The sequence below is a fragment of the Orcinus orca genome, chromosome 6 (genome assembly GCF_937001465.1).
Source record: "Orcinus orca chromosome 6, mOrcOrc1.1, whole genome shotgun sequence".
Classification (NCBI taxonomy): domain Eukaryota; kingdom Metazoa; phylum Chordata; class Mammalia; order Artiodactyla; family Delphinidae; genus Orcinus; species Orcinus orca.
In genome coordinates, this window is record NC_064564.1 from 84379065 (window position 1) to 84391121 (window position 12057).

Consider the following 12057-nt stretch of genomic DNA (forward strand, 5'->3'; position numbering starts at 1 on the left):
GGTCATGCTTTGCATGCTAAGAAGGGAGAGAATTTGAGCCACAAAAAGGAGCAGACCAAATGTATGTACTTTAAGGAGCTAGTCATTTCTGCCAGGGCATCAGGAGAGTCTTCAACCCAAAGATGGCATCAGGACTGGTCCTGGAAAGATGAATAAAGTTCCAGAAGGAGGAAAGGAATGAGCACTTGAGGCAAAAGAGGTAGCCAGGAGCATTCTCAGAGAATAAGGAGCAGTCTGGTGAGATGAGCACATTAGGGGTTTGGAGGGGTATGGTGGGAGGTAAATACAAAACTATAAGTATTACAAATTTAACTCCCTAGTTTGTGTACTCAGAAGTCATCTTTCAAGAATTTCTATTTTAAAGCTCTTTAAACTATTACATTTTTTAATTTATGATTTATTTATAAATGCATTACATAGATCAACATTTTATTTCTCTTTCTCTCAGGTCATGGAACTTCCTTTAATATTGACTGCAATATCTGTTCTTGTTTTGCTGGTAATTTGGTGTGTTCTACCCGCCTGTGTCTCAGTGAGCACAGCTCAGAAGATGACCGTCGTACCTTCACAGGTAACCATGGTCACCCAGAAGCTGCCCTCATCCCTTTGTACTCATGTTCCCTTCAAGGCAGCTTCTCTGGTCTTGCCTTAACTGCAAATTTTCACAGTAAAATTAATACATAACCTGAGAGCAAGGTACTTTCCTCTCTGGATCTGTTGCCTCCTCTATAAATTGAAGGCATTAAACTAAGTGGTTTCTTAGGGTCCTTTTAGAGTTCCATGAATCAAAAAGAGCAGGGCCAAAAAAAAAAAAAAAAAAAAAAAAAAAAGAGCAGGGCCAGTGATTGGGATGGTTTTAGTTAAATGTAATTTTTCTACTTGCTAAAATACCCATTTACCCCTACCATTATGGTCTAAAGTGTCCATGTATTTTCTAAATTTGCTTCTGTTTTAATGTTTTTATTACCACCTTCTTTCTTGTCCTACCTTGTCTTACTGAATTCATATAGGTAGGGACCCCTATAAACAAAGCTCTAGGTAGAAAAAATAAAGAGTGTTTCTCCCAATCTACTATATAAAATCTAGAAGTTAGATGTATCAAGTCTCGCTTGGGAGATTTCTGGAATGTTGAAGGGTGATAACAAAAGCAAGACAAAGACAAAGGTTGTAAACGCCTTACATAGATTCCTTCCATTCATATCTCCTTAGGGATGGGGAAAAACAGGAAAGTAACTCAGGAAATTATTGTAATTTTGAAACTTAAGAATTTTTGTGAACAATTGGTCAAGAATATGACTTTCTTGACTTTCCTTTGCTTTATGCTGCTGGTATTATGCTCACACCAGCTGCAATAAGTGAAAAACCTAGCTCGATGGGATGCTCTTTTCTTGAGAAGAAGCTACGGTTGTCAACAGCAACAGCACAGTGGCTGGCATCTGCTGGTATCTGCTTTTTCCCAAATCTGAAATACCTTTGGTTCTGGGTGAAGAGGAACCAGGTAGCTGCCCTTACTCCATGTCTTGCTGCTGCACCAGCAGCTTGATTCTCCTTCCATGGAGTTGGTATTACACATGGAGTGGGGTAGGAAGAGAACAGAATAGGGTTTTACCAACCTTGTATCTCCAGCCCATTGGAAATAAAAAGGAGATCAGAAATAAGAAGTGAACGGCAGACTGATGAGGAAGTAGAGGGAGGACTAGCTCCACCCCATCCTCTATCCACCCTAATGAGTACCAGCCTTTGCTGCTTTATTCTTCTGTTGTTGTTGTCCTTTATTTTTATCCTTTGTCTGCTTGGTCTGATGAGGACAATTCATTCTGCTTAGAGAAACAGTTAAAATGATGTGGGGATGAAAAATGAACTAAGGACGTACACGGAAGACTTTTATTTATTTACATACATCTAAGTGTTTTGGGAAGTTGAACTTTACAACTAGCAGGATGCTTTTTCCCTGTAGTGTGTAGCCCCTCGTGTCCTGGGATAAATTACATTAATGACTATTTAGCTAGCAGACTCTAAGGAGATTTTACTGGCCACAAAGTATACCACATTTTGGGGGACTCAGAGAGTGCCCCAGTCCACACAGGACTCAGAAGGAGATGTTCATGAAAATTCTTAAGTCTCAAGTTACAATAATTTCCCAAGTTACTACCTTCTTGTTCTTCCCCCTCCCTCAGGAGATGGAAGGAACCTATGTGAGGCATTTACAGCCTTCATTATTTGTCTTGGTTTTGATATTATCCTTTAACATTCTAGAAATCCCCTAAGCCAGAATCAAACATCTAAATTTCAGATTTTATATACCAGATTGGGAGAAACATTCTTTACTTTTCCTACCTATAGCTCTGTTCGTCTCTACCCCTGGAATCAAGATCTGGAGGCCCTCAATTAGCTGGCAATAAATGGAACAAAGGAAAGTCGTTATGCAGACAAATGGCTTTTCAGAACCTTGCCGCCTTTAAAAACACTGTCAGAGATTGGAAGGATTTTTTTTCTGACTTCTTAAAATTGTATTTTAACCTGAGACCTCTGCGTGCTTGTTAGTGGTTTGCCTTAATTAGGAAACGTGAGGGGAAGGGGACCGTACAAATGCACATTGTTGAGGCACTCTCCTCCCTTCAGGTCTGCCCTGTAACTGTGCAGATCAGTTTGTCCCTGTGTGTGGGCAGAATGGACGCACTTACCCCAGTGCCTGCATTGCTCGCTGTGTGGGCCTCCAAGACCATCAGTTTGAGTTTGGATCATGCATCTCAAAGGATCCATGTACTCCTAACCCCTGCCCAAAAAACCAAAGGTAAGTCAAATGCCTCCTTATCTTTTTCAACTGAAGGTCACCACTTACTCTATACCAGACAGTGAAAATACAAAGATGAATTAAGGTGGTCTCTGCCCTGAAAAGTTGGAGTCTAGAGGGAAAGATCCAGGTAAAGCTGCTTGGTAACATGCTTTGATTGGGGGCCCAGAAGTTGAGCAGTTTACACAGCCTGGGGGAACCTGGGAAAGCCTCTAGAGCATGTGACAGTTGGCTGGAAAAACGAGGAGGAGACTGACAGCAAGGTTCACGGTGGAGGAAAGGTGGTGCTGGTGAAGGTAGAGAGAGTAACAGGAGCAAAGATCTTGGCTGCTGGAAACGAGGAGAGAGCGTGGTGTATGCCGGGAGCTAGAGCAGTTTTGTAAGACTGGAACAAAGTGTGAGGCAAGGAGAGGTGGCAGTTGAGACAAGAGAAGTAGATGCATTCTTGTTACTAGCTACTTATGCCTGATGGCAATAGGAAACATTCTACTTAAAACCTACCTCCATTGTAGGGATGGGACATGAGAAATCTCTGGAAGTGTAACTTCAGTATTTTATGAAGTTGTTTAGGGGCTCCTTTCTCTGCATTTTCCTCAGGAGCTCAGAGTGCAGTTGACCTTGCCTTAATGATGGATTTCTGCCTGTGGTGGCTGCAGGATGAGGGTCCTGATGATTCACTTAGGTTTCAAGCTTCTAGAACTGGAGTTTTCACTGACTACCTCAGAGAGCTGAGCAGGACATATCCCAGTGCCACAGTCCTTGCCTTATGAAGGTTTTGTGGAGAACAAGCAACTGCTTCTCCATCCTGAAAATCCTGGTGCAGCATGAAGGGAAGGAAAGATCTTCTCGTGTGTTAAATTTATTTTAACAAGTTTAAATTCTCTTTTAGCAAAGAGAGTTGGTCACCCATCTAGCAAAGTTTACATCATGAAAACTAAGCCCAGAGAGTTGCTATGGAAAGAAGACAGGGTGCTATACATAAAGAAACATGATAAAGAAATAAGTCAAAAGGATAATATAGTTGTGTTGGGAGGTAGAATTGAGGGTTGTTTTGGTATTTGTTTGTTTCCCTCTATTTGCTAACCTTTCTGAATAAGGTTGGCTTGCTTTTATAATAAAACAATAAAATCTCAAAGTGGAAAGGGCTGGCTGGGTATAATACAAAATCAATATAAAAGAAAAGTTTGAAAAATGCAGCTACATGAAAATGAAAATTTTCTGCATGGTAACAAACAAATGACAAACTGAGAAGAATCTCAGAGAAAGGGCTGATGTCCTTACAATATAAAGAACCCCTACCAATCAATATGAAAAAGATGAACAACCTAGTATAAAAATGGGCAAAGATCAATAACCAATAGAAAATGGACCAAGGATGTAAACATAGGAGAAGAAGTACAGATGGTTCTTAAACACTTGAAAAGATGCTTATATTAGCTGGTGGGGAGTAACTCTAGCTACTGTATACAAAATATCAGTGCTTTAACATAGTAGAAGTTCAAATACAGTCCATTTGGGTGTTCAGCAGGTGGCTTTCTACATGTGATTCAGAGACTTAGGATCCTTCCATCTAGCAACTCTGCTCCTACAGCCTCTAGTCCTCCTCTGTCCAGCAGACAAGAGAAGGGAGATGATGGAGGTTGCTCTTGAGAAGCTTTTATAGGCCAGGTTAAAAATTCATCTCTACTTCCAGCCACACTCCATTGTCTAGAACTTAGTCATTTGGCCAGAACTACTGCCAGGGAGGCTGGGAAATGTAGTCTAGATGTATGCCCAGGAAGAAAATTAAATGAATTTGATGAATGATCATCTAGCCAATCTACCACAATGCTTAACCTTTCTCATATTAAGAGAAATGTAAATTAAAGTAAAACTACAATTGTGTACCATTTTCTGTCTACCAGATTGGTAAAGGTAAAAAGTTTGATAACAAAATGTAGGGAAGTAGGCACTCCCATACAAGAGGATTTGGGGGTGAAGATTGGTACATCCTCTTTGGAGGGCAATTTGTCCAAGGCTACCAAAATTTTAAATGCACCTACTTTTTGAGTCAGCATATATAAATGCTTATTCTTACATAAAATATCTCTGGAAGAATAAATAAGAAATTGATAATAATGGTTGCCTCTGGAATTAGGTGGCCGGGACACAAGGAGTAGGAAGGAGATTTACTTTTCACTGTATATGATTTTGTGTCTTTTCACTTTCTACATGGGCTTGTATTATCTGTTCAAAAACTAATTGTTTAAAAAACAAAAAGTTGAGAATAAATAAATAAATAAAGTTATAGTCATTCATCAAGTATCTACTGATATACCAGGCATCTTTCTAAACACTAGGACACAATAGTAAGCAAGACAAAGTCCCTGCCCTGATCGTGTTTATTTTAATTTACCCCCCCGAGTCTCAGCCTTTCCTATTGATCCTCTTATTTCTGTACGTTCATATTGGTAATGTTTTTCCTTCCAAAATTACCAAATTTCTCCTGATATTCTTTGTTCTCATTCCTTCAATGTTAATAGATAGTGAAGTTCTAAATGTTCTTCTTTTTCATTATTTCTCTTCAAATGTCTTAAATTTCTGTAAAATTATTACTACATGCATTCTAATTTCTTTCTTCTAGTTTTATTGAGATAGAATTGACATATAGCACTATATAAGTTTAAGGTGTATAGCACAATTATTTGACTTACATGCATCATGAAATGATTACCACAATACGTTTAGTGAATATTCATCATCTTATATAGATACAAAATTAAAGAAATAGAAAAAAATTTTTTTCCTTGTGCTAAGAACTCTCAAGATTTATTCTGTTAACTTTCATATATAGCATTCAGCAGTGTTAATTACATTTATCATGTTGTACATTACATCTCTATATTATAACTAGAAGTTTGTATCTTTTGACTACCTTCATCTAATTCTCCCTCGCCTCACCCTTTGCCTCTGGTAACCACAAATCTGATCTTTTTCTATGAGTTTGTTTGTTAGTTTTGAAGTATAATTGACCTACAACTCTGTGTTAGTTCCTGGTATACAACATAGTGACTCAGTATTTCTATACATTTTGAAATAATAGTTTAGTTACTGTCTTTCATCATACAAGGATATTATTGTACGTAGTTATCAACTATATGCCCCATACTGTACATTTAATACCTGTGATTCCTTTCTTGTGCAACTGGAAGTTTGTACCTCTTAATCTCCCACACCAATTTCTCTCCTCTCCCCACTCTCCTCCCTCTGGCAACCACCCGTTGGTTCTCTGTATCTATGACTCTGTTTCTTTCATTATGTTTGTTCATTTGTTTTGTTTTTTAGGTTCCACATCTAAGTGAAATCATACAGTATTTGTCTTTCTCTGTCTGACTTATTTCACTAAGCATAATACCCTCTAGGTCCATCTGTGTTGTCACAAGATTTCATTCTTTTTTATGGCTGAGTAATATTCCTCTGTGTGTGTGTGTGTGTGTGTGTGTGTGTGTGTGTGTGTGTGTCTGTGTGTGTGTGTGAGCGCTCGCACACACACGAAGTTTCCCTTTCTCTACATCCTCACCAAGACTTATTTGTTGTCTTTTGGATAATAGCCATTCTGACAGGTGTGAGATGATATTTCATTGTGATTTGACTTGAATTTCCCTGATGATTAGTGATGTTGAGCATCTTTTCATGTGCCTGTTGGCCATCTTTATATCTTCTTAGGAAAATGTCTATTCAGATCCTTGGCCTATTTTTTGATTGGGTGTTTGTTTCTTTTGATGTTGAGTTGTATGAGTTCTTTGTATATTTAGGATATTAACCCCTTATCAGATATATCGTTTGCAAATATCTTCTCCCATTCAGTAGGCGGCCTTTTGATTTTGTTGATGGTTTTCTCTGCTGTGCAAGAGCTTTTTAGTTTGATGTAGTCACATTTGTTTATTTTTGCTTTTGTTTCCCTTGCCTGAGGAGACATATCTAAAAAATATTACTAAGACTAATATCTAAGAGCATACTGCCTATGTTTTCTTCTAGAAGTTTTATGGTTTCAGGTTTTACATTTAAGTCTTCAATCCATTTTGAATTTATTTTTGTGTATGGTGTGAGAAAGAGTCCAATTTGATTCTTTTACATGTAGTTGTCCAGTTTTCCCAACACCATTTATTAAAGAGGCTGTCTTTTCCCCATTGTGTATTCTTGCCTCCTTTTTCATAGATTAATTGCCCATATAAGAATGGGTTTCTTCCTGGACTTTCTATTCTGTTCCATTGATCTATGTGTCTGTTTTTGTGCAGTACCATACTGTTTTGATGACTGTGTAATATAGTTTGAAATCAGGGAGAGTGATACCTCCAGCTATGTTCTTCTTTCTCAAGATTGTTTTGGCTATTCAGGGTCTTTTGTGTTTCCTTACAAATTTTAGAATTATTTGTTCTAGTTCCATGAAAAATGCTATTGGTATTGTTATAGGGATTGCATTGAATCTATAGATTGCCTTGAGTAACATGGCCATTTTAACAATATTAGTTTTTCTAATCCATGAGCATGGCATATCTTTCCATCTTTATGTGTCGTCTTCAGTTTATTTCATCAGTGTCTTATAGTTTTCCAAGTACAGGTCTTTTACTTCCTTAGTTAAATTTATTCCTAAATATTTTATTCTTTTTGATGTGATTGTAAATGGGATTGTTTTCTTAATTTCTCTTTACGTGCATCCTAATTTTAAATCCCATCAGAAGAGGCAACCACATTAGTAGTAGTGATGGTGGTGGTGGTGATTTCAGTGCAGGAAGCTTATCTCTAAAAAGAATAGAAGCAATTTCCTTTGAAATTATATGATGCTAGCTAATACATTCTTCTCCTTTTACTTTATAGACTAATATTTGTATATCTTATTATTTCAAATACCCAGTAAAAGCTGAACATTTTCGTAGGTCTTATCTTGTTATAGAAAATTACAAATACCCTTTATAGAAATGAGGGAGGCAAAAAGAGTCTAAAGAAGAAAAGAACCATCCTCCCTAACCCCTCTGAAGAAGTTCAGGGATTGAGAATGGAGCAAGGTTCAGGTATTACTAGGAAAACCCAGCTTCAGGGGGTGGCATTCTCTCAGTGATTCACTACCAGCCAGCATCAGGTCCTCAGCCTTGTAAGCACAGAAACCTGAAATTTTCAGCACATACTGTGAAGCCTTCTCTTAAGATAGACTCATATTAGCCAAGCTGATAATTAAGCCTCTGAAAATGCTCCGTTTATTATTAACGAGAAGGCCTCCAGCATTGGGCCCCAGCCCATTTGATGGCTTCCTATGATGTCTCTTCCACCCCAAGCATACTTTGCTCCTGCTCTCGGGGTCCCCTGCCCTCTCCCCCAGCACCACAGGGTTTCAGGCATCACACCTTTGCTCTGCTGCTCCCTCAGCCTGGCAGGCCTTCATCCTCCTGGTTCTACCTCCTCCCGGTGCTTTCTCCAGGCTCCCCAGTCAGAATGACTCATTCCCACGATCACTTGGTGTGTGATTTTTCTACCTGATAGCCTGCTTTACATGCACGCTCGACTCCCCACTCTCCATAAGCTCTTGGGCACAGGGACTGTTTCTGATTGCTCTCTTACTTTCTCCTCAGCCTCCTGTGCCCCGTCAGTGCTTTGCCGGCCCCACCATGGTCCCTTACGACACTGGCTCATGGTGCTGCGTTTGTGTTTTTCAGATGCATACCCAAACCACAAGTCTGCCTGACAACTTTTGATAAATTTGGATGTAGCCAATATGAGTGTTTGCCAAGACAGCTCACCTGTGACCAGGTCCGAGATCCTGTTTGTGATACAAACCACATGGAGCACAGCAATCTCTGCACTTTGTACCAGAGGGGGAAGAGCCTCTTATACAAAGGCCCGTGCCAGGTACCACTGTTTACCTGACAAACCCAAGTACACTGAGCATGAAATCAGCTTATGATCTTTTACACATGAATCAGCAGTGAGACCCCTTCAGGGTCTGCTGTGGATCCCGTCAAATCTAGAGCACTCAGTCCTCCACCAAAAATGAGCCATCCCGAGGCTGGCTTTTCCTCCTAACACTGGAGGGCCCCCTTGCTCATGTGTGAACCTTTGCACATCTAGTGTACAGAGCAAGAAGAGGGAGGCTTCTTGCCGCCAACCATTAGGAAAAGAATTTAAAGTCTCACACCCCTGGCATTGGTCAGCAGCATCTTCACTTCCCCTAGTTCTGCGGGCCCTCATTAGAAAACAGCCCAGGAAGGATGCAAGGTAAAACAACGAAGAAAAGAGCTCTTTCCCCACTCTTCCCACTGAAGTCCCACCTGAGGTATGAAAAGTGACTGAAAATTTCTCTGAAACTTAATGTTGTCTTACATCAGTTTATCTTTCAGTCTTTGAGGGTCGTGAAATCTGTATTCATGTTAAAAATAACCCCAAGGACAACCCCACTGAGGCCTCCCACAGTACCACTGATCTATGGGCTGGGCCCTCTGCCTGGGGGAAGCCCAGCCTTGGGCCAGCACCCCCTGCCCACAGCTGGCTGACACCGGACCTGCTGGCTGCTCATTTCCTGGTCTTCATTGTCGGAAAATCCCTTCAGGTCATCCCCCTGGGCTTGTTTCCCCTCAGAGATCATGTTCCAAGTGCACTGATACCTTTACTCTGAATTCCCAGTCTTCTCCTCCTGTTGTTCCCTGTTCCTGGCTTCACGTTTTCGCTTCCATGTTCCTAACCTACCTCATGGAGCCAGTCTGTCTGCTCTCCTGATCTCTCCACTCTTCCCTCTCCTTATCCCGTACCCAGCGTGAAATGATAAGGCCTCTGAATTTGCATGAAGATTGGTCTTGTTTTCTTCTAACAGGTTCTTCTGGAATAACGGAAGTCTGGAGGGAGGGAGGATTTTTATCTCATATCAGTTCACAGAGAATGAGTACCCAAGTCCCAGAGAGGCTGAGAAAAGTAATCTCTTCAATTCATCTTGGGACAGCCCTATTGCCCCCAGCCCCACCCCATGTTTAGCAACCTCAGGAGCTTACTTCAGAGGGTCCAAGAATTTATACTGTCTTTCTTCCTTCCTGAAAATAGGGAGACCTACTCTGCACTCTTGGTTAGGAAAAGTGCACCACAGAGGTTTACAGGCTAACTGTGCTTTCTTGCCCTCAGCCCTTCTGCAGAGCCCCAGAGCCCATCTGCGGGCACAACGGGGAGACCTACAGTAGCGTGTGTGCTGCCTACTCGGACCGGGTGGCGGTCGATTACTATGGGCCCTGCCAGGCTGTCGGGGTCCTCTCTGAGCACAGTTCTGTCACTGAGTGTGCTGCTGTGAAGTGTCCTTCGCTCTCGGCGACCGAATGCAAACCCATCATCCCACCCGGTAGGCTGGCAGTATTTGGGGTGGGGCAGGGGTGGAAGTGGGAGGATTTGCGTATCTGTCTCCAGAGAGTGAGTCACTGAGAAGAGAGATGACTAGTGTGTTTAAACTTTTCAGGAAGTCTTGACTCCAGCTGATGCTGATTAGATGCATTACTCTGGGCCAACCTTAAAAAGCTGTGGATCTGCCTTAGACATCATCTGGTCTGGTGATTTTAAAACAATGTGGAAAACTTTTTTCAATCCTGCCTTAAACACCAATAGATAAACAGCAATATTTAATTGCTAGAATTATGGTTATTAGTTCAAATGCATAGTGTTTGCATATTATAAAGTTAATGAATAAGGAATTGGTTACTAATGAATGAATAATTGAAGTAGTTTTGATGAACACAAACATTTGAAATTGAGAAAAACAGAAGATGGTTGTTGTCTTAGATTGGCCTTAGCATCTAATTTAATTGTTTTTGTTGCATATAATCAAGAAAGTCTTGTTTCGTACAGGCTATTATAAGTGGTGACAGTTTTCAAACAGCTTACCTTACAGTCTCATACTCTTCGGTTAGACAGAGATGTCAGAAGAGACTTTATCGCAAGTCTGCACAGAACAGATTAACCTGGAGCCTAACAAGTTCATTCCTCTGTCCATGAACTCAGCAAATGTTTCTTGAGCTTCCACTATGTCCTAAACACCTTCTAGGCACTGGGGACACAGCAGTGAGCAGAACAAAGCCTCTTTCCTCCTGGAGACCACGATCTGACATTTTATTATGGTCTAACAGTTTAAAATAATTTTTAAAATTAAATTTGAATTAAACACTCATGGAATCCCTGAAACACTTGCTCCTGTGTTTCGCAGACAGGAAACACTTGCCCGGGATCACGCAGTGAGTTCTGAGCAGGGCAGGGTCTAGGCCCTGCCTGTCTTGAAAGGCCAGCTCTCCCTGTGCTGTATTAAACCACAGCTGCCCCACCTGAGAAGTAGCACAGGAGGAAAGCAGGGATGGAGGAAGGATTTCGGTAAATGTATAGAGTATAAGACTCCAGGTTGGTCAGGGAACATATCTAAAAGTGCAGTCATCAGGAAGGACTGCTGTGACTTTCCCAGCACAAAATGAAGGGCTGGTCATTTCACCAACTATTATGAATTCTCTTTGTTTCTAATTCTGAACACACATAAAATGGTTTCTGTTATACAGGTGCTTGTTGCCCGTTATGTGCTGGGATGTTAAGAGTTTTATTTGACAAAGAAAAACTGGATACTATTGCTAAGGTAGGTTGCTTTATGTGCTATGTACTGTTGAAACCTTATCGATAAACCTGTCAGTAGTCCTACAGACAGAATGAGTCATGTCATTTATAGATGAAGAAACTAATTTGCACGGGAGCAACTTGCCCAAGGCCGTATAGTAGCTCACAACCAGGAGAACTGGCGTTTGAACTCAAGGTGTCTGGCTCCGTCCTGTGCTCCTTCCCTCTACAGCCTGGCTGTGTGGTGACCTTGCTCTGCAATCCATCGGCCCGGGCCTTTCTCAGAAAAGGTCCCCTGCCGGCATAGTGGAGGGAGACGAGGCAGCCAGGGACTGGTCACGCCCAGATGGTCTCAAGGTTGCCAGCCCTCACATGGTCCCCATGCCGCCGGGGGCTGCGTCCAGAACCGGCCACATTCCTCTGATGGTTTTGCCTCTTTCCCTTTGCTGTATCATCACTTTTTCTGCTTGCTGTTTTAGAGACTTGTCTCTAGAAATGTAGCAGCCAACACCTGCCACTACCTAGAAAATTATGTCCATTTCTATGAAAACACCTGTATTTTTACAGGAAGGCTTTAATTATTTTCCTGTGGCGTCCAACTCAGAACTGTCCCTTAAAAAAGTGCTCCTGGGGCTTCCCTGGTGGCGCAGTGATTGAGAGTC

The 12057-nt window shown here is 41.2% G+C and overlaps 1 protein-coding gene across 5 annotated transcripts in view; it reads left to right on the plus strand.

The window, feature by feature from the left end:
* RECK (reversion inducing cysteine rich protein with kazal motifs) overlaps positions 1–12057 on the plus strand; it is a 72573-nt gene that overhangs the window by 57226 nt on the left and 3290 nt on the right. For all 5 annotated transcript variants that reach the window (XM_033431102.2, XM_004271423.3, XM_033431105.2 and 2 more), the window contains 5 exons: positions 449–571; positions 2623–2794; positions 8485–8677; positions 9938–10148; positions 11344–11417. In XM_033431102.2, coding sequence (XP_033286993.1) covers positions 449–571; positions 2623–2794; positions 8485–8677; positions 9938–10148; positions 11344–11417 — 773 coding nt within the window. The remainder of the gene's footprint in view (positions 1–448; positions 572–2622; positions 2795–8484; positions 8678–9937; positions 10149–11343; positions 11418–12057) is intronic.